At 36.8% G+C, this 22,159-nt stretch overlaps 2 protein-coding genes and 1 long non-coding RNA gene across 3 annotated transcripts; 2 read left to right on the top strand and 1 right to left on the bottom strand.

The window, feature by feature from the left end:
• Positions 1–3,113: 3,113 nt before the first annotated feature.
• Positions 3,114–12,608, top strand: LOC149588740 (MFS-type transporter SLC18B1-like). Its single transcript, XM_089862096.1, has 8 exons — positions 3,114–3,176; positions 3,810–3,905; positions 4,116–4,189; positions 10,517–10,667; positions 10,739–10,807; positions 11,207–11,345; positions 12,040–12,183; positions 12,538–12,608. The coding sequence occupies exons 1-8, from the start codon at positions 3,114–3,116 to the stop codon at positions 12,606–12,608; spliced, it is 807 nt and encodes a 268-aa protein (XP_089718222.1).
• A 711-nt stretch (positions 12,609–13,319) lies between these two features.
• Positions 13,320–19,897, top strand: LOC149588741 (uncharacterized). The gene is made up of 5 exons (XM_089862057.1): positions 13,320–13,395; positions 13,464–13,559; positions 19,055–19,126; positions 19,187–19,280; positions 19,747–19,897. The coding sequence occupies exons 1-5, from the start codon at positions 13,352–13,354 to the stop codon at positions 19,858–19,860; spliced, it is 420 nt and encodes a 139-aa protein (XP_089718183.1). The 5' UTR covers positions 13,320–13,351; the 3' UTR covers positions 19,861–19,897.
• LOC149588742 (uncharacterized) lies at positions 14,480–17,746 on the bottom strand. The gene is made up of 3 exons (XR_016379770.1): positions 17,460–17,746; positions 15,787–17,395; positions 14,480–15,706 (listed from the first exon to the last, which is right to left on the bottom strand). It is a non-coding gene; the product is annotated as an uncharacterized LOC149588742 (long non-coding RNA).
• Positions 19,898–22,159: the final 2,262 nt, after the last annotated feature.

Here is a 22,159-nt window from a genome sequence, read left to right on the forward strand (position 1 = left end):
ACGTATTCGCAATATCGGGCCCGCGTTCGCAGTTCACAGGATTAAGATGTACGTTGCGATTGGCTAAGGTTACGAGAAACGCCTACCCTCCCAAAGGCAGGTCTTCTACCAGGGAGGAGAGACTTACTCCCTGCTTCTACCGAGGGTTCACGCAATTGCGCTATTTCTTACCACTTATCGGGAAACAATCGCCTTCTATACCCTAAATTTCCAAAAATTGTTAAAGAGGCCTACGCTTGAATTCAAACGTCAATAATAGCTGTTTAAAATTATTTTAGGAATAAAGTTTCTTAAAACGACTTAACTAGAATTAAGGTAAATTACGGACGATTAAAATAATTAATAAGAAAAACCTCTTCATTGGGAAGATAGCCTCTCATCTCGCCTCGAAGAGGTTTATTTGGTTTACCAACTTGTTTATTGTGATACTTGTACTGAATAGGATTTTACCTTTGAGCGAAAATGATCACTTCTTTAGCTATCAATGCAAATTAAAACGTTTTTGTAAAAAAATTGAGAAAATTACGAATCCTCAAACTAAAATTGTGAATTTGCATAACTCTACCTACGTGTGTTGACATAACTTATTAGCAATTAACCCAATAACGAAGCTGTAGCAGCGCAAAACGAAATATGATGGAACCAGCACGAACTAGATATAGCCGGGGATCATTGAAGCTATGGTTTCGAAATAAGTTTAATTTAACCGTAAGCAATTCTTCTGCTTTGGCAAATAATAAATCTAAAATCTAAAAAATCATAACTTAGGTAAAGGAAAAGTATAGTTAACATTAACACAACCTAAAAAGAACGGTATTTTCTAAATATAAAAGGAAAAAGATAAAAAAAATAATAATAATAAATGATCTCTTATTACAAATTAACGGAAATTTTGTTACGCGTTTTTTCGGAGGTCCTTATTTGAAATTATCCATAAAATCTGAACCAAATTATCATTCGGAGATATTTCCAGGATGTTTCACTATGCAGAATGGTTTCGTAATTAGTAGAAGAATCGATAAAAAATCACTTGATTTTCCTCTTGACCCTCCCTTTAAAACACTAGGGCAACGGCGAGAAGCTAAGCAAGTTCTTCAATATTCTTGTTTTTCTTAAGACAAACTTCCTATGCTTTAGAAAACGTGTTCCTCAACTACTACTTCAGGTAACCCTGACGTTAATAAACCTTCAAAGCCTGAACTACATTTTCACTCTGAGGAGATAAATACTGCTATCACAAAAACCTGGAAACACAAAATTGCAGGTTCAGTCACACGCAAAAAAAAAAAATAAATAACTCCAATTCTGTATATGACCAGTTGAAGTTGAAATTAAGATTTCTTCCAGATATATTTTTGATAGAAGGGTAAGTTTACAAATTTTAATTATTAAATATTTTTTGATAAACGAATATTATATTGCATTATGTAAGTATAAAATGAGATTCCGTGCTTTCCTGAAACTTATATAAAACACTGGCTTAGCTCAGAGCCCTGCATCTGCCGGGCTTAAGCCAGGTTGGGTCGCGGCTATTCAAATTTTCGAAAGAAAGGGGCCGGGCTTTTGCTTATTGTTCAAAAATTCAACTAGCGTCGCTAGGGTTTAAAATTTGGGGGGGGGGGCTAAGCTGGGCAAACTATTTGAATGTTATTATTAGAAATTCATAACGAAATATTGCATAATTGGTTCATGGCAATATGTATAGAGGTTTCCGAAAATGCGTGTCCACATGAAATTGTTCGTAAGAGTAGGTAACCGAATTTATGACTATGAGACAATTGTGGATGAAGGAATATCACTCGTCTTAGTTTTAGTTCTGGTTTGCTTTTAGTCCCAGCTCACTACTGGAACTCCCTTCGAAAGAACGTGAAACATTTTACATCTCTCCGTCTGTTGAATGGTCTTCTCTATTTGTTTTTCGTTCATTTATTAGTTTTTTGTAGAGATGGGCCGATACCGATCCCATATCGGTATCGGTACCGATATTTGGCTTTAACCGATATATCGGTATCGGTTAAAAATGAACCGATATTTCTACCCGATATTTTTTAAAGAAAAATATTTATGTTGAGAGTAGATGGCGCCATAACACTTAATTTTTAACGAATCACAAGCACAAGCACCAGTATGAGCACTTATACAAGCACAAGCACCAGTATGAGCACTTATACAAGCACAAGCACCAGTATAGGCACTAATACAAGCACAAGCACCAGTTCAAGCACTTATACAAGCACAAGCACCAGTACTAGCACTTATACAAGCACAAGCACCAGTGCAAGCACTTATACAAGCACCAGTACAAGCACAAGCACCAGTACAAGCACAAGCACCAGTACAAGCACGAGCACTTATACAGGCACAAGCACCAGTATAAGCACTTATACAAGCACAAGCACCAGTACAAGCACTTACACTTTTTCTTATTTATTGAATATTGATATCGGTTAATTTATCGGTATCGGTTTAGTATGGGTTTAATCGAAGGATCGGGTAAAATATCGGTATCGGTTTAATATCGGTTTAATTGTTGGATCGGGTAAAATATCGGTATCGGTAGGTATCGGTTTCCCAAGTATCGGATTATATCGGTATCGGTTTAAACTGGTATCGGCCCATCTCTAGTTTTTTGTACAAAATTGTACTGTTTGATAATGGAATTCATCTCTACAAAGCTGAAACTTGACGAATCTATCAATATATTTTTTATATGTTGCTGTATAATTTTGGAGGGCTGATAGTAGTTTTTGGGTAGGGTTTTCGAATTATTTTGACGGGGCTAAGTTTGAAATTTGGGGGCGGGGCCTACCAACGCCACTGCAAAATTAGGACCGGGCCGGATTTGGTTCTCCTTTTATTCAAAATTCAAATGAAAGATAATTTAAATGAAAATAAGCTCTTCAACTCATCGCAATCAGATGAATGGAATAGGAACGACTAATTGAGAAACAGAAAAACGCTAATTTTTATATATACATAACTTTATAAGATATGTACCATACTGGTTGCTGAGAGCTAGTTATGATCATGAAGTGACGTAGGTGAAACGTCATAAAAAAATCCACCCTGTATTTGTAATTTATTTCGTTAATGATTTCACTGTTATTTAGAATATGGCTGACTCGGAGACGAAAGCCGATGGAAATGAAAACCAAGCTAAGCCTGATCTTAAAACAGTAAGCGTTTTAGTAGCGTTTCTGAGCATTGCACAGTTTTTCGTCTTTCTATCAGCGTTCATACCGTCGTCTTTCTATCCAGAAGCAGTAAGTTAAAAAAATCTAAACTACAACGTTTAGAGCTTCGTATTATCTATCCATTATGCGCAAATTAGTGAATAATCGATTATTTATAATACGATTTAGCATAAAGTGCACAACTTCTGTGGATAAGATAAAACGACGTGGATTATGGATAGATAATGCCGAGCTCTAGCAACGTTTACCTCTAAAACACACCTTAATAGCATAACTTCATAAGGTATGCATGTTCCATAAGCTTGTCACTGCTTACTGATAGCTTGCCATGAAGTGAGGTAGGTGAAAAGTCGTAGATTCTCGTTAAGCGACACCTGGTGAGGCACTGTCAAAGGCTTAGTACAGACTAAATAGGATGATGGACTCCAAAATTAACCGAGTGTAGTCGATTCTCGCTTGTCGTTCTCAAACTAGCTCTCTTTATATCTCTAGCATTACGAAGTATAGGAAATGCTACACTTATGGAACATATCTTATAAAACTATGTCGCATGCAAAAGATTATAAGAATTGTGATGTTTCCCGAAAGGTTGAAAATTTAAGCCCTATTTTCTAGGCGCAAGCAAAAGGTCTTCATGGAGTGGAGATTGGCTGGATATTAGGCGTTCTTCACCTTTGTGTTATATGCGTTGTGTATATCGAATTTAAACTGGTAAGTAAACATAATCTAGTTACGGCTTATTCAAATAGTTTGAATGATCGTTTGCTTGTAATTCGATCACTGGTTGGGACTAAGCATATGATTAAAGGCTCTATTGTCATTATGTTACTGGGTAATTGCCACGTTTGACTCGAACACAGGCAATTTATTGATAAATATGTTATTAATTGTCATAGCATTAATAGATAACATTTCTTACAGATCTATTTCATTTCCCTTAAAAAACAACTAATTCTGGGATTGGTTGCGTCCGGATTAGCATCTATCCTTTTTGGGTAAGATTAATGCTTGTTATGAATTTTAAACGCCATTTTATGACGTCCAGAGTAATGAATTAGAAATCAAGGCTTATCACATGGAGCACAAATCCTTAAAATATAAAAGTGCACGTTGTTTAAAATTTGAAGCAAGGTGTAACACCACGGCGCTAGTTTGAACAAGTTGGGAAAACCAAAATATTACCTCTCCGAGTCAAGAGGTCTACTACTACAAACTTATTTACCTAGATATGGAATTATTTCTCTTTTTTGAAGTAAAAATTTACGAAATATTGAAGCAGTATTCCAAGCATAGCGAATAATACAGTAAAGCAGACGACATTTTACATCCAATAAGGATAAATCTTGGACACATGGAAATCAGTCAATGGGGAAAAGAACAGGGAATGAAGTCTACGCTTCAGCTGTTTACCGTATAATCTGATAGCTACATTCACAACTGGTCTGCAGTGTAAACACTATCGTCTCGTCTCACCTCAACAATATTCTTAGTTTGCCAACATGAATGTTAACGTTAAATAACACCAAAGCTAAATTATAGCTAGACGCACTAATAGTCAATGCGCACCATAAAGAGAATAAAAAGTCTGTAGCTACTACCCGTTTACCATTAGCCCTTTTACTATTCTAATTGCCACCATGATCTTTTCTTCTATTATGAAATCATAACCTGATTATTTAATAGTGTATTTAACTTTCGGCTCATTCTGAACCGTTGATGTCTCTTCATTTCAGACACGAAAATCAAAGCCCAAAGTTTACTTCACCTCAGGCCTCAATTATTTACTCTTTGATTCACTAAGACTATTACGGATGATACTTTATATACCCGCCGGAGTCTAGGTCTTAGTTTTCTTCATGAAATCACTAAACCAATGATTATTCTATATTCAGATGTAGTATAGCTTAAGTAATATATAAACAGTCATTTCAAATAACAATTCTAAAACAAATCTTTGGAATATCAAAATGAAACAGAGCTTTAAAGCTACAAAAGTACTAAATGCATCATAATTACGAAAAATACTTCCACATATTCACTTTATATTATGGAAAAAGGGAATATTAAGGTTCTGTATGATTTCTTAACACATTTCTTAACATGATTTCTTAACTGCTAACGCGACGCACTAGTGTAACAATGGACGGACACACACAGACAAAAACATAGACTGCTTTTTAACTCTTTCCGTATTAATTTTGAGATGAGAAACAAGATTATCTTTAATATTTAAATAAATATAATTATTTTTAATTATTTTAATCTTCAATAATTAACATTAATAATAGTTAAATCGTTTAAAATAAAGTTATACCTATTATCATCTCAAACTTTGCTAATATTGACGTTTAAAGTGAAGGGTACCCCTCTTCCCGCTTTCTTCAAACTTTGGGGTATATATATACGATTCGTTTCCATTATAATAGTAAGGAAAAACCGCAAATGCGAAAACCTTTGGTAGCGATCCTACCTTAGGGAGGCTAGACGTTTCTCGTAACCCTAGCTGATCGCCGCGTATATCCTAAAACCAAATGATGATAATGGAGTAGAAGCCAATGATACAGATTGGTGTCTTTGTGGAATAGACGGAAGACCAGTGGATGGTGGTGTTAGAAGCCAGAATGTACAGACTGGTGTCCAAGTGGGATGGACAAAGACCAGAAGATGATGGTGATTAGAAGCCAGTATGTACAGACTGGTGTCCATGTGGGATGGACGAAGATCAAAAGATGGTGGTGATTAGAAGCCAGTAAGTACAGACTGGTGTCCAAGTGGAATGGACGAAGACCAGAAGATAGTGGTGATTAGAAGCCAATGAATACAGACTGGTGTCCATGTGGGATGGACGAAGACCAAAAGATGGTGGCTTCTAATAAGCCAGTAAGTACAGACTGGTGTCCGTGTGGGATGGACAAAGACCAGAAGATGGTGGTGTGACAACTCAAGTAGAGGAGCCATTTCCGTGACTGTGAAAGCAGTTCGGCAATGGCGAACACGTTTGCTCCGATTTGGAAACTGCGAACGCGGTTACGTAGGGTCTGACAGACAGACAGACAGACACACAGACACACAGACACGGCCGGTGTAATACCTCTCCGTGACGTCATCGTCACTCGGAGAGGTAAAAATCATTACTTGTGGTTGTACCAAGGTGTGCCGAAGAGTGGGTTATGTTTCTAGAGAAAAGAGAGAAAATTTGATTTTCACGTGTTTCTTGTCAGTCTTTTGTTCAATTTTGCATTATTGCCAATACTATTATGTTTTACATAGAGCTCGGCATTATCTATCGATTATCCACGTCATTTTATCTTTATCCATACTCGAAAATTATCCACAGAACTTGCATGTTAAATCGTATTATATCCACAACTTTCAGGGGCGTCGGAAGTGTTTTGAAGTTGGGGGGGGGGGGGCTCAGACTCCAATGAAGACCAAGGAGGATGTATGGGATGACGCCCCAAACCTGCTCCGGAGCTGTTTCTTAGACATTGTTCTGTCACCTCTGTGAATCAGTGTATTCACACATCTAACATTAACGGCACGAATTACGCGATAACGATGTCAATGTGTAACTAAACCAACATGTATAACGGTCTAACGGATTTTGACAATTTGACTTAGGAGGCTACAGGCTAGTTCCAGTTTTCAGGGGATATACACCGGGGATGAAACATGAAACAAATGCTTAAGAGGAGGATTGGGATATTCACCGGGGATGAGGCATGAGAGTTTAAGGGGATATTCACCGGGGATGAGGCATGAGACTGTAAGGGGATATTAACCTGGAATGAGACTATGCATAAGTTATTTCTCAAGGGGTGAGACTACTATTAAAGAAATTCAGAAAGTATAGCTAAAATATGCTTTACAGTTTTTTGTAATGCAGTATGTCTTAAAATATAGAAATTTTTACCTCTCCGAGTGACGTATGTCACGGAGAGGTTCTAAAATCGACAGGCATGTCTGGGTGTGTGTGTGTGTGTGTGTGTGTGTGTGTCAGGCTGTTGTTATTGACTTACACCCCAGGGGACCGCGTTCGCAGTTTCCGAATCGAAGCAAATGTGTTCGCCATTTCCGGACCGCATTCACAGTTCCCGGAAAATTCAAAACTTGAGGCTATCCACAATTCAACTGGCCACTACTATTTCATCTGACTAGTCAATTGTCCATTCCACATGAACACCAATCTGTATTCACTGGCTTCTAACACCACCACCTTCTGGGCGTTGCTTTTGTCTATCCCACAAAGACACCAGTCTGTACTTACTGGCTTCTAACACCACCATCTTCTGGTCTTTGTTTTTGTCCATCCCACATGGACACCAGTCTGTACACCTGGCTTCTACACCACCATCTTCTCGTCTTTGTTTTTGTCCATCCCACATGGACACCAGTCTGTACACCTGGCTTCTACACCACCATCTTCTGGTCATTGTTTTTGTCCATCCCACATGGACACCAGTCTGTACACCTGGCTTCTACACCACCATCTTCTGGTCATTGTTTTTGTCCATCCCACATGGACACCAGTCTGTACACCTGGCTTCTACACCACCATCTTCTGGTCATTGTTTTTGTCCATCCCACATGGACACCAGTCTGCACACCTGGCTTCTACTCCATCATCATCCTTAAGGTTAAGACATACGCGGCGATCGGCCAGGGTTACGAGAAACGTCCGGCCTCCCAATGGCGGGGCTTCCACCAAAGGTTCACGCAATTGCGCTGTTCTTATCCATAGCTGCGATTCGAAATCCTTATATACTACCTATTAGAATAAGGTGAAGCAACCGGCGTATGCTTCATTTTAAACGCCAATATTAGTCAAGTCTCTCAAGAATGTTTAATTGTTCTTTATCAAGACGATGTAACGCTCAATAAGGCGAACAACTAACGAAGAAAATATTTAATATTAATTATATTTATTTTAATATTTAAGATAATCTTGTTTCTAAACTCAAAATTAAAACGGAAAGAGTTAAAAAGCAGTCTATTTTTTTGTCTGTGTGTGTCTGTCCGTTGTCACACTAGTGCGCCGAGTTAGCAGTTCGCTTTGTTTTGATGTGTTAAGAAATCCTACAGAACCTTAATATTCACTTTTTCATAATATAAAGTGAATATGTCGAAATATTTTTCGTAATTACGATGCATTTAGTACTTTTGTCGCTTTAAAGCTCTGTTTCATTTTGATATTCCAAGAATGTTTTTTAATATTGTTATTTGAAATGGATGTTTATATATTACTTAAGCTATACTACATCTGTTTATAGCATAATCCTTTCTATAGTGATTTCAAAACGAACGCAACGATATTGGTCAAATGTATTTTTATTTGTCAACAGGCCTAGTAAACCAAAAAGTAAACGCTTGGGTTTGGTTTTCGTTTCTGTAATGCAGAGACATTAACGGTTCAGAGTGAGCCGAAAGTTAAATACACTGTTAAATAATTAGGCTTAGATTTTATAATCATGGTGGATATCTGGGCCGCGTTCAGCAGAGCGCAGTGCTGTTAGCAGTGTCGTACAGGACGGGATTTTGCTTTTGAATTTGACGTCACGGTGCTCAGCGCTGAGCCAGCGCGGTCTTCAAAGAAAATAGTCGGGTTTTGGGAAAACGTGACGTAAAACGCGTAGTTCTCAGCTTGGCGAAAAAACATGGAGGAATTAATACAAATAGCTCTTGCTGATTCTGATGGGACTATAGCTATTTAATTGGCGTGAAACCATTTGATGACGCGAGAATTTTAAGAGACATGTTACTTTCTAATTTTAATTATAAAAGACGTTGTTATCTATCTCTTTAAATATGTTATCATACAATTTTTGTTAAGCCTTGGTACCTTGCACGCTTTATTGCGCTAGCGTCATTTTTAAAACACCGATGACCGGAAAAAAGCTATGACGACAGATCTCACCGGTAACCGTTTTCCAAAATCCGCTGTCATTTTGGGGAGCTCTGCTGGACGCAGCCCAGACCAGTGAAAGGTCTGATCGTAATCGGATTATAGCTTCGTGTTTTCATGCTATTTATGGTGCGCATTTACTTCCAGTGTGTGTAGCCACAAATAAGCTTTGGTGTTATGTAACGTTAACAGTCATGTTGACAAACTAAGAAAATCGTTGAGGTGAAACGAGAGGATAGTGTTTACATGGCAACCCTGTTGTGAATATGGTTTTGAACATAGAGGGTATACAGTTGAGGAGTAGAAAATTCGGCCTTTACAAAAACGTAAAGGTAATATCCCTCCAAAGGTTTAGCTCTTCATTTCCCGTTTTTCCCCCATCGGATGATTTTAATGTGTACAAGTATATCCTTATTGGATGTAAAATGTCGTCTGATTTACAGTATATTTGCTATGCTTTGTATACTGCTTTAATATTTCATAAATTTTAACTTCAGTATTTGTTCTTAAAAAAAGAAACATTTCCATATCTGGGTAAGTAAGTTTGTAAGTAGTCCTCCTCGGAGAGGTAATATTTTGGTTTTCCCAACTTGTTTATTTTTAATCTAAAATTTAATACCTAAATGAATACAAACTAAGAAAATTAAAAACCAAATGTGAGGGGGCTGCGCCCCCTCACATTTTGTTATAGCAGGGGCTTGAGCCCTCCCTGCCCCCCCCCGGTTCCGACGCCACTGACAACTTTGTTTATAAATAATCGGTTATCCAACAATTTGTGGATAATGGATAGATAATTCCGCGCTCTAGTTTTACACGGTATTATGAGTTCTGCAAGCGTAAAACTGTTTTGCCTAACACTGAGTTAATTTTGGGATGTGCTGACAATAAATTAACAATTCTTCTGAGATCTCATTGTCTTCATCCAGATAACATTGAAAACTTATCATAAGATATAAACATTTCAATGGAAACTTTCTTTAATCGACTTTCCTCATGCACTCTCTTTTGTATAATCCTCCATGATTTCCGCATTGCACTTATGCCAGATTCATAAGTACTCCAATGAAGGCAGTGGTGGATGGATAAAATTATTTGAAGTAATAAATGAGACACGTGACCATGCAACGCTTATAGTTCGTTTAATTTCGCAAACTACCATCAGGGAATCGCTGCAATTTCCCGAAAATAAAGACTAGATGTCCAGTTCCACTCTATACGTAGTCTTTTGATCTTGGCGTCACGTGGTGATTGTGACGTATTTCAAAAATATTTTACCCACCTGTCGTTGCCTTCTTTGCAGTACCTTTAATGAAATGCTAACTCGAATCTGAATCTATGCTGAGCAGACGACGAGTTTATAGTGCCTGGCTCCAGGTTGTATTATTGTTTTAATTTCATAATGTGACAAATTAACTTCTAGACTTGCATATTTAATTGAAAACAAATCACTGTTCATGGCGAGTCAATTCTTGTGCAGAATAATTAATGGAATAGCACTTGCAACAACGGATATTTCAACTTTCATCATCGCCAATATTAAAGTTCCCATTGAGTACTTATCAACAGCAATGGTAACACTTGAAAGATAGCCGAATAAAACATTTAAAAACTTTCATGAACATATGTTTTACAATGTTTTAAGGGAGTTCTGGAAGGACTTATTGCATTTTCTATGCTTGTGGCAGCGCCACTTGGATCTATTTTATATCAAGTATAAAATTTTATCTGTACACTTAAAACCAGAGCTTCATTACATGAACGTGTCTCACTTCAGAATATCAGACATGTGTGTTAGAAATATTGCAGTGTTTTTTAAGGGGTGAGTGAACATTAGACAAACCAGTTCGTTGTTCAAAAACTACAAACGGACAAACATAGGACACGGCGTTCACTCTGGAATAACCAAAATACTTTGCTCTCGCTCGAGTCGTGTCGCAAAACAAAAACTTTCGAGAAAAGACCAGCGTGAGCAACTCTCGCGAAGGGTTAAACGAAAAACATTGCCTTCATTTTTACTCGCATGTCGAAAGAAATACCAAAGAAAATTTGTTCATGTAACGACTCTTTGCAACTTTTAAATTGTTAAATGAAATAATCCTTTTTTTTTCAGGTAGGGCCCTATTATACACCATTTGTTGTTGTTGGAGGGCTGTGTATTATCTACGCTATAGTCATTTTTATTGCTATACCTGAAACAGGTAAACTATTAACTGGCAATATATTTTACAAAATAGAACCTGAAGCACATGGTGTTCCAAAAAAGGTGTTGGCACTGAAATACAGTTTTATGACATTTTGCTAAAATTGACTTTCCTACAAACTCCAGTTTTCGCTTCGGAAAGGCAGGAGGCTTTTGTGGGCTGGATTTATAAGTGCAATTATAAATCCCGCCTTCTAGCCTGGAGTTCAGGAAAAACGTAAACTAGTATAGGGATTCACTGGACCCGCATTTTGCTTTAAGGAAATACGGACACGAAAATCTTAAAGCTGCGATTTAAAAAAATACCTAGGGTTCTCTTAACATCGATACGATTGTCTTTTACTTTTTAGCGCCATCTATTGATGGGCTAAAAAGTTATGCATATATATGGAACACTTACTGCCCCCACTTTTACCCCTTTTACCCCCTTTTTTAGCGCCTTTCCCCCTATATTACCCCCTTTTTTGCCCCATTATGACCTATATTACTGCTGGCCGGGCGTCTTTACCCGCCGTTCACAAGCTATGACGGGTGTGTTTACGGATGACCCCTTCACAAAATTAGCATCACTATTAGGGGGTCATTCGTAAAACATTCTAATCATAACTTGTAAACGGTGGTTCATAGGGAAAAATGTCATGGAATATATTCGACTCAAAAACGTCCATAGAGAACATTATACGTCGGCCTAACCATCCTTTTTGGAACACAATGTATTTGGAACTGAAAGTTTTTACTTTCAGAATCTAAGGAAAACATCACTATGGAATTCGCCATAAACAAAACCTTTACTAGAGGAACGTTTTATTACATATACGCCTTCCTTTTATATGGAGCTTTGCTCGGGTTTTTCGCTACAATGTTGGAACCAAAAATTAGAGAGGCAAGTATAATTTTTCGTGACTTGCATTGTAGCAACTACATTGTTGCACTAGAAATTAGTCTTTTAATAAATGTTTAATTAGAAAGCAGAATAGAAAGGCCACGGCTGCCGTCTTGGTAACAAAAGCCGCAAATGCTTCTAAAGCAGCCAGATAGTGCTCACAGTTAAACGTTGTTTATAGTAATGGATTGTAAGCATCGGAAAATTTAAATGGCCAAAAATTACCGACTGAACTGTAATTTTTGTTTTCTCAAAATTTCAAAAGGAAATTTACCGGTAAATTACGGATTTTAAAAATTATGGTAATTTCACATCTCTAGTTGAACTTTACTCGTGGATGATCTCGTGTTGCAATTAGAAAGACGTCAGAAATATGACGCGGCTTACAAAACTCGCGTAGAAATTGCCTTAAGAGAACAACTTATATAACTACCAGTATACAAACCCTTCATTATCTTGATGATCTAATTACTACAAAATTCTTAAAAATACTTACTGCTACATTTTATGGCATCCTTACTTAACCATCCTTCAATTTTCGAATTTTGACTTCCACATTTGATTCTAATTACTTACTCCAACATTCAAATCTTTTTGCTTTTGTAGTTAAAATTCTAAAACTAAGAATTAATTATGTACGTTAGGTGTAATATAGTTTACTTAAATTTCCAGTTTGGTCTGAATCTTTCACAAGTTGGCTGTGTAATGATGGTATCTAACTTTGTTCAAGCTGTTGCTTTCCCTATTTGGGGTCAAATTTGTGACCGAACTGTAAGTAGTACCGTAAGTTTATAAGATATGTTCCATAAGTATGCTACAACCTATACTTCATTATGCTTGAGACTTACTGAGAGCTAGTTCGAGAACGACAAGCCAGAATTGCAGACTACATTCGGTTAATTTTGCAGAACTTCCATCTTTCTATTTAGTCTGCACTAAGCCTTCGGCAGTGCCTCACCAGGCATCGCTTCACGTGAATCTGACGTTTCACTTACGTCACTTCATGACAAGCTCTCAGTAACCAGTGACAAACTTATGGGACATATCTCTGAACTTATGGTAGTAGTTTTGGTTCAAGTGAGGCTGTATGGGTTATCTTGTTTTTCTTATCACTATTATAGGAAATGTATAACGTGGTTGCTCTAGTGTCTTGTTTAATCGTAATTGTTGGAATGGTGTTATTTGGTCCATTTCCTGGCTTAACCGAAGATTTATGGTGATGTTTTATGAACAAATATTTAATTATAACTTCAAGCTACAACTATTATTACGTATAACTTTCAGGGACATTAAAATTTTCATCGTTTCAGTGGTAATTTGTGCTACAGGAATGTCCGGAATATCCGTTGCGGCATTTCTTTTGTGTAAAATACATTTGATGTAAGATTTATGTTATATTTAGTTCATTTACGTGTTTTGAGCCAAACCTTTCGAGAACGACTTTATCGAAGAATTAAAATATTCAACGATAAATATACAGTAGGTTTATTTACGTATATTTACTGAGTATGAAATTGAAGATGACGCCTATGAGGAGAATACGTATATAAGCAAGAAGTGATATCTAGTTTACTAGGGAGAAAATATAAATTCGGCACATTTCTAGCTTTATCTCCAGTCCAAACGTAGGTCCGGAGTCAATACCCGCCTCTAAATTACAACCAGAATCTCATTGGTTCATGAAAACTCACGTCAGCGCGACGCGAATGACGAAAATTACTGACGACTGAGGAGAGGCGAAATAATCACACACCATAGTCGCAGTCCCCCTTGTACTTTGAAAGGGGGACTGGGACTAGGCGCGTGATTACTTAGGCATCTTATACCTTCTCCTTATTAAACTAGATATCCCTTCTTGATATAAGCCTACATCTCGCGGTGTTGCAAAAGTTTCGAAATTTTTCTTACTATATTTGTCTACAACTGAATCACGAGGTTAAAAACATTGGCCAAATGGTAGTATGGGGCCTCCACGGATTTTAAAAAGTTTATAGTCATTTCCTATAGTAAACGAGGTGGGGAACACGATGCCGTCAAAATTTTTCACCGCAAATGATTTTTTTAAAAAACAAGATGGCCCCGGCCAGATTACACTTTTGCGCGCCCTCTAGTGACTAGAATTAGTATTACTATATTCATTGACCCCGACAAATTTATAATTTTCAGGTTTTTTTCCATTGTTTATAAAATAGCATTCCGATTATGAATAAAACCAATCTAGTAAGAATTTGGTTTACAGTTTAATTAAATAAGTAATTAACTGTAGTGTTCAAGTCTTGGTGGATTAATTAGGCTAGATATACTAATCAATATCCAAGATTTATTCTACCATATGATTATGGTCATTCGTTACATTGGGTGGCAAGGATGCCGCTTGAGTGCGGATAAAGAAGCGAGGAGTGTTCTCTCCTATACGCGATGTACGAGGTTACCTCCCATTTTTAAAATGTGAGTAGTTTTTGGTAATCGCCATCTAATGAGCGAATTCTGTACTTTGATTTTATTCCGTATTTTAAAAATGGCCGCGGACAACAACAATCTTTATGACACAGAGTTAACCCTTTGTCAGGTCCCGAATGAAGTTTGCAAACCCATGATCTCCACTCCCTTAAATCCCTATCACTACTTTTACAGCCAAGAACGGAACATGTTCTACCCCAGCTTGCCATTTTTACTTTTCAAAACTTACTAATTACCAATGAGAATTAAAAAATATGTTCAAATCATCGGATTCACCGAGCCAAAGGATTTCAGACGAAGGTTTTGAACTTCCTGCTTTTGAACGCTAGATGGCTTTAAACACCGACGTTTAAAGAGACAAAAATACCGAATTTACGCTTTACTTCGACGCTAGATGGCGGTATCAAAAACTACTAAGACGCAATGGCAGCCCCCCTTGAATTTGCCTGGTAAACAGACAATTAGAAAATGGGGGTTACAATCAATCGATATCTGAGGATGGGGCGCCATCTAGGTTGTGTTTGGAATAGGCGGGAATTACGAATATAGCAATACTCTCCCGTGAGATTAAAACCCAGTGACTGTATGAGTCTTAAGATAATGTGAGGGTTTAACAATAAAATTCGAAGATCATTGGCAACTTGTAATATTGCGCTATGCATTTGTAACAGTTTGGTTGAGCTTAATGAGGTAGATTGTAATTCAGATTTAACTTTGTTTAAGTCACTATTTTATACTGTCCTTTATGAGGTTATTGTTATTGTGGTGAAAAGTTTGTTTAAAGTCATTATTTATACTGTCCTTTATGAGGTTATTGTTATTATGGTGAAAAGTTTGTTTAAACTCATTATTTATACTGTCCTTCATGAGGTTATTGTTATTATGGTGAAAACTTGGTTTAGCTGCTGTCTCATAGGTTGAGCCTTTCAGGCGCTCGTCTGTTTCGGAGTGGGTTGCGGCGAATTGGTGTTGCGGATGTGGTGGTGGTGGTCCAGGGAATCTGGTCCTTGGGACCAGTGACCCTCGCATTAATTATTATTTTACCGGTCCCACTATAAATTAAATTTCTAAAATGGTGAGAATAAAAAGCACGTAAAGACACAAAAGTAAAGAAGCTGGAAATTCTAATTGAATTTGAATTTTTTACTGTAGGAAAAAGTAGCATATAACAATCCATAACAGTTAACTTTTATTTCTTATCACAATTTTTCAACTAGTTGCCACTAAATATCAATCAACATGTCTAATGATATTTGAAGTTCTTAATCCTTTTCTGAACTAGCCTTATTCCTTATTGCATTTTCCATAAATTCAGCGGCAATATCTTCTCTCGCTATCAGTAAGCCAGATCAAAATCTTGTAATGTGACCATGCACTACTGAGAAATACGATTACTGACAACTAGTACTGGCTATGGTCTAGACTGTCGACTACAAGAGACTCATTCTAGAGTATAGACGCTAGACAATATCAATAGTCAATAGAATACAAAACTTTTGTAGGGAAGTTGTAGCCAAGGAGTACTAACTACCTAGGAGTAGAATTGGTAGAAAATGAGTTGAGATAGAAAAATTCTAAAAAGGAACCCCGAATTTATAAACTGGTCCCACCGTCTATTTTTTCCAAAAACCCTAATTAATAAAGTGCTCCCTGATACCACTGACCCCAACTTTTGGAATAAATAAACTGGTCCGAGCAATTAATAAACTGGTTTGGGACTTGTAAACCTGTCTTATTTCCTACCCTGTAGTGACGAGCCCATGATGTAAACAATAAAGATGGCCGCGAGCTACGAGGTTTAAGCCTCGGTCTTTAGTGTATCGGGACGGGGGGACGGGGAGTCGGGGACTCGGGGTCCGAGTAAAATTGTCCATGCCCATGCCTTTTAATAATTATCTTAATGTTCTTTTTATTGATGATTGTTTATGCCTATTAATATTTATCTTAATGTTCTTTTTATTGATGATTGTTTATGCCTATTAATAATTATCTTAATGTTCTTTTTATTGATGAGCTTAAGTTGTAAATTTTTAATTCGATACTTTCAAAGTAACGTTAATTAAACCTTCAATACCTTGATTTAAATTTTCATTTATAATCCTTATTTAATTTAAGGATGATGTCAGTTTGTAAGTCTCGTTAATTTAATTCCCCCTTTCCCACAGAGAGGGTCTGAAAATTTAAATCACTTGGCAGAGACTGGAGATCTTCAACATTCAGTGACAGACTCTGAATCTCAATGGGCATTTAAAAAACTGTATAAATTTAAATTGAAATTCCAAATTATAATTAAATACTTTTTGTTTGATATGTTGATATTAACGTAATCAATCCTTGAATACTCTATTGGTACTATCAACACCATCGTTAAATTTATTACTTAAATAATATAATTTTTTTTAAATATAATAATCAAATTAGCGACTTATAATTAGTTAACTTTAAATGAGTATGTTTCACTGATTAAAATTACATTTCTAAAAATTGTTAGGTTGATAGCACTTTCATGTTTCATGTAGAAATTTCATATTTCCGTGGATGGAGAGATGAACACGTTGATTCCGTTTGTCGTTGATTGAAATTAGATTCATTTTGATCATAAATTTCATTTTATATTTTGAGTTGTTGATTTTATGAGATTGTTGATTTTATTTTTATAATTATCACTTACGTAACTGTTATTAGTAGATGAACCCAGCGAGAGCGGAAACTGCCAAAATGATTAGTTAATTTTGCAAAGAATCTGCAATTTAATTCTGCAAAAATCTGCCTATTATTTTATGTCAGTTCCGTTAAGTGATCATTTAATTTTAAACTTGCCAAACAAATAGTGAGCAATGGTACCTCCGTCCCAAACTAGTTATAGTTTTAAAACGCTGACTCGAGTTTCATTTTGTTAATACATTTAATTTTATTAGTAAATCAACCTGCCTAACTTTTAAGCAGACGAGTCTTAAAAAACGATATCATTGGTGAAATTAGAAAACTCTCTCTGCTTAGCGCGCCTTCTGTCGGGGAGAACCTTAATTTCTTTTTTGATTAATATGATAATATTAATTGTAATGTTTAAGTTCCCAAGTAGAAATCTAATCTTGCCTAGGATTAAAAAGATATAAAATAATTATAAATTGCAAAAAAAAATTGCAAGCAACTGTCTCTCCTCCTCTAGCGCGATACAATATATATTCGACAGCATCCAGTGGCGGGCGTCGGGGAGGTGGGGGGTCCATACAGTTGCACAGTTCTCTCTCTCTCGTCTCCCGCTAAACCCACGCAGTAAGTGCGGGCGTCGGGGAGATGGGGGGGGTCCATATCCTAACTCTCTCTTTCTTCTCTTCAGTATAATTTATCTCGCTTTATATTACAAGCAAGCGTGGCTTCGTGGTAGAGCGCGCGGCCGGGCGTCTTCACTGACGTCTCGTATGGATTGGGATATCGCGGGTTCGAGGCCCGGCGCCGACGGGAAAATAATTTCAATTGAAATTAAATACGTTACGCCACCTATGAGGTGTAACGTGAACTACGGATGAATTTCGAGTCGAAAATTCGCGGGAAATTTGAAATTCAAAAAGTTTATTTATGAAGAATCTTATTATGCGGTTACACCAAATCCAGCCAGCCGACCAGCCAACAGAGGTCGGAACAATACTTTCGAGCTCTAAAGAGCGCAAAAGTAAAAAAGGGTAGCACATATTACTTATGGTTGATTTTATATTTGATATTTGGGGCGCATACACTTGTTTAGATTATGTTTGGGATTTTTTAGGTTAGGTTAGTTTTAGGTTAGGTTCAGTTTCTATTAGATTTGTCCTTTTCCAAAATATTGCAATTTTCATAAAAAAAAAATTCAAAAACATTTGCGGCGAAAAATTTTGACGGCATCGTGTTCCCCACCTCATTTACTATAGGAAACGACTATAAACTTTTAAAAATCCGTGGAGGCCCCATAATACTATTTTACCAAAACATTACCCAAGGCTAGGCCTTAATATTAATTTTACACGGCACACGTGACTCCCCATATAGTTGACCTCCCGAAGGTATTATCATGAGTGAATCATATACTAGCTCCCCGGTATGATTCACTCATGGTATTATATTTAACAACTAAAAAATATTACATATACATGTGCCTGATGTGAAATACCTTTACATTCAGGCACAGCAATAATGTTAGCTTCGAAATATATTTATGAAATGTGAAAGTTTCACTGTTTCTCCAGCCTTGCATTGCAATTTAGCTTCTCAATCTTGCCACTGGTTATGAGGATTTGTAATTTACATATGTACATTATTTGTAAAGTCGGGAGATGAACTGAGTTAAGCCAATGTAAATACAAGAGTGTTGTTGGTTAAGATACACTTTGCTACAACTGCGAAAAAGATCGATTGACTTGAGTAATTCTTTCCCATAGCAAAACATGCTCTAGTGATAACATTGCCGGTAGTATCGTGTCAGTCATGTACTTGGGATTTGCGAATTGTGGGTGCGTATATAAACTACTATGCTCTAATTATTTTACCAATCTAACGATAATTTATCTCAGAATTACATTGGGTGATTTCATCGGTGGTCTTCTCATGGACTACATCGGATACAGTTACGGTTCTTTGATATGGGCAGCATTGATTGTCATTGGGGTATGAAGATTTATACATACTTTAGGAGATACTTAAATGATCTTACAATGTTCACGAAATCATTAGCATAAACCATAGAATTTTTTCCACTCTGTTTACTTGAAAGTTTAGACACTCTACTTGAGAGAGTTTAATTACTTTCAAACTCGACTGAAAAAGTCCGAAAGTCAATAAGCTATAGTTTGATAACGTTCATTCGATACGCGCCGACTTAAAATAAGCAACTTAGAAACGAAAATCGGCTTTAGTTAATGCAAATACAACAAAGTCCTTATTAAAAGTATTTAACTTCCCAAAATTCCGAGTTACAACTAGATTTTATCTATGAAGTGGACTTATTGACGAATCCATAAATTCTTAGGCTGAATAACGTGTTACAACTGAAGTTTTTAAAATTGTCACTTCGATCTGTCTTAATCGAATTAGAACGAACGTTTCAACCTTTATATAATTTAAAATTTTACAGATGATTTTCCAATGCATTGCTTTTTTCTCCGAAAGAAAGAATATGGACTCTCCTAATAATGAGTCAAAACGGAATTCTGTGCCCTCGTTAAAATTATATACCATTACCCTATAAATGTATCTTTAAAATCATAGTTGTATCATAAATGTATTAGCCGTAGTCACTAAAAGCAACTTCAGACGCATCGATGTGAGAAATAACAGACTCCTATCGTTCAGAACGACATAAATTGCCCGAACAAATGAATTCAATGGATGGGGTCGGAAATAAGTTGAACAATGTCATTGAGATATTTGATATTCCTGAATGAAATAGTTTAAAATTTATTGTAATATAATCTACGAAAAATAAACAAAATACGTTATCCAAACGCTTTATTTTCCTTGAAACTAACAAATTGAAGGTTGCATGCAATTTTTACCTCTCCAAGTGACGTATGTCGTTCTACTCTGTACTTACTGGCTTCTAAATACCACTATCATCTGGTCTTTTGTCCATCCCACATGGACACCAGACTGTACTTACTGGCTTCTATACACCACCATCATCTTGTTTTTTGTCCATCTCACATGGACACCCGACTGTACTTACTGGCTCCGAAATACCACCATCATACGGTCTTTTGTCCATCCCACATGGACACCAGTCTGTACACACTGGCTTCTAAACACCACCATCTTCTGGTCTTTTGTCCATCCCACATGGACACCAGTCTGTACTTACTGGCTTCTAAACACCACCATCATCTGGTCTTTTGTCCATCCCACATGGACACCAGTCTGTACACACTGGCTTCTAAACACCACCATCATACGGTCTTTTGTCCATCCCAAATGGACACCAGTCTGTACTTACTGGCCTCTAAATACCACCATCATCCGGTCTTTTGTCCATCCCACATGGACACCAGTCTGTACGTACTGGATTCTACACACCACCATCTTCTTGTCGTTGTCCATCCCACATGGACACCAGTCTGTACATACTGGCTCCCCATCATCATCGCTCACCGAATATATCTAAAATAAGAGGTTTTATGATGATAAACTTTTGATGGTATTTTAGGATAGATTTATTTTTAATGCAGTTTTTACAAACGAAATTAAAATATGCATCTTTGACTTCTACAGGGTGTTTGTGAAAGGTCCATCAATAATGAAAGGGCGTATTTATTGGGCCATTTTGAGTCGAAAATGTTCTATGACATTTTTCCGTTCGGGCCACTGTTTTCAAGTTATGATTGGAGTAATTTACGGATGACCCCTTAAATTTAATTAAGAAATTGAAAGACAGCGCTAATTTAATGAAGGGGTCATCCCTAAAATATTCAAATCATAACTCGAAAACCGTGGCTCGGACGGCAAAATGTCATAGAACATTTTCGACTCAAAATGGCCCAATAAATACGCTCTTTCATTATTGATGGACTTTTCACAAACACCCTGTATATCGATAGCGATATTGCAACGATCAAATCGCAAGCCTCTATTGTAGCATTGCCTTACCTAACCTAATCTAACCTAACCCGAACCGAACCGAACCTAACCTAATCAACGGCACAGTACCGTTTTAGGAATGGGGGACTAAGTGTATTCTGCCTGACGCAGAGTCTCCCCTTCTCCTTGTTCCGGGAAAATTGAGTTCGAAATGTATTTATTCATGGTGAACTTGTTTATGATGAGTGAGGAAATATGTAGAATCCGTTTATTGAGGTTTTCTCAAGTTTACACATCGAATCTGTTATAACTTTTATGCCACTCAGTTATGATTGTTTACGAAGCGTATTTCAAAGATCACTGCAGTTGAGGATAAAAATATTCCTAAACAATACGCGTAAAAGCTCAGTTTGAAATTCTTCAGCATGAGAACTGATTCTTTTGAGTCTTCGTCGACAACGGGTGCACGAGCCAGGCATTTTTCAGCCATCCACAGTTCCATTTCGAAAATGCGTTCACATACGTGACTTTCAAATAGCCAAATATTTCTAAAAGTAGAAATGAGTCACCAATCTTAAAAGCACTCGTCGGTTGAAAGGAAAAGTTCAGGTAACATAAAATTATACCTTAAAAGAACGGCCTTTTCCTAAATATAAAAGGAATTAAATTTTAAAATGAAATAAATGATCTCTTATTACAAAATAATTAGCATTTGATTAGCGTTGAAAACGAGGACTATTGTGTCGTCTGCTAAATCGAACCTCTTACGTGTGTGATTAGAGATGTGAAATTACCGTAATTTTTAAAAACGGTAATTTACCGGGTAAATTACCGATAAATTACCGGTAATTTACCGATTGAAATTTAGCGAAAACAAAAATTACCGTTCAGCCAGTAATTTTTGGTAATTTATATTTCCCCTTACTTACAATCCATTACTTTATACAACGTTTAATTGTGAGCACTATCTTGACTGC

This window comes from Phalangium opilio, unplaced genomic scaffold (genome assembly GCF_054372755.1).
Source record: "Phalangium opilio isolate 3A_F unplaced genomic scaffold, DU_Popi_V2 ptg000537l_1, whole genome shotgun sequence".
NCBI classification, from domain to species: Eukaryota; Metazoa; Arthropoda; class Arachnida; order Opiliones; family Phalangiidae; genus Phalangium; species Phalangium opilio.

Excerpts from the sequence above, each read along its gene's own strand:
- LOC149588740 (XM_089862096.1), top strand. The coding sequence starts at position 3,114 with ATGGCTGACTCGGAGACGAAAGCCGATGGAAATGAAAACCAAGCTAAG. Across the intron at positions 11,346-12,039 it reads AATAGAACCTGAAGCACATG|AATCTAAGGAAAACATCACT; the intron begins GTGTTCCAAAAA and ends TTTTACTTTCAG. Across the intron at positions 12,184-12,537 it reads ACCAAAAATTAGAGAGGCAA|AAAGACGTCAGAAATATGAC; the intron begins GTATAATTTTTC and ends TGTTGCAATTAG.
- LOC149588741 (XM_089862057.1), top strand. The coding sequence starts at position 13,352 with ATGGTGTTATTTGGTCCATTTCCTGGCTTAACCGAAGATTTATG. Across the intron at positions 13,560-19,054 it reads TTGTGTAAAATACATTTGAT|CAAAACATGCTCTAGTGATA; the intron begins GTAAGATTTATG and ends TCTTTCCCATAG. Across the intron at positions 19,281-19,746 it reads CAGCATTGATTGTCATTGGG|ATGATTTTCCAATGCATTGC; the intron begins GTATGAAGATTT and ends AAAATTTTACAG.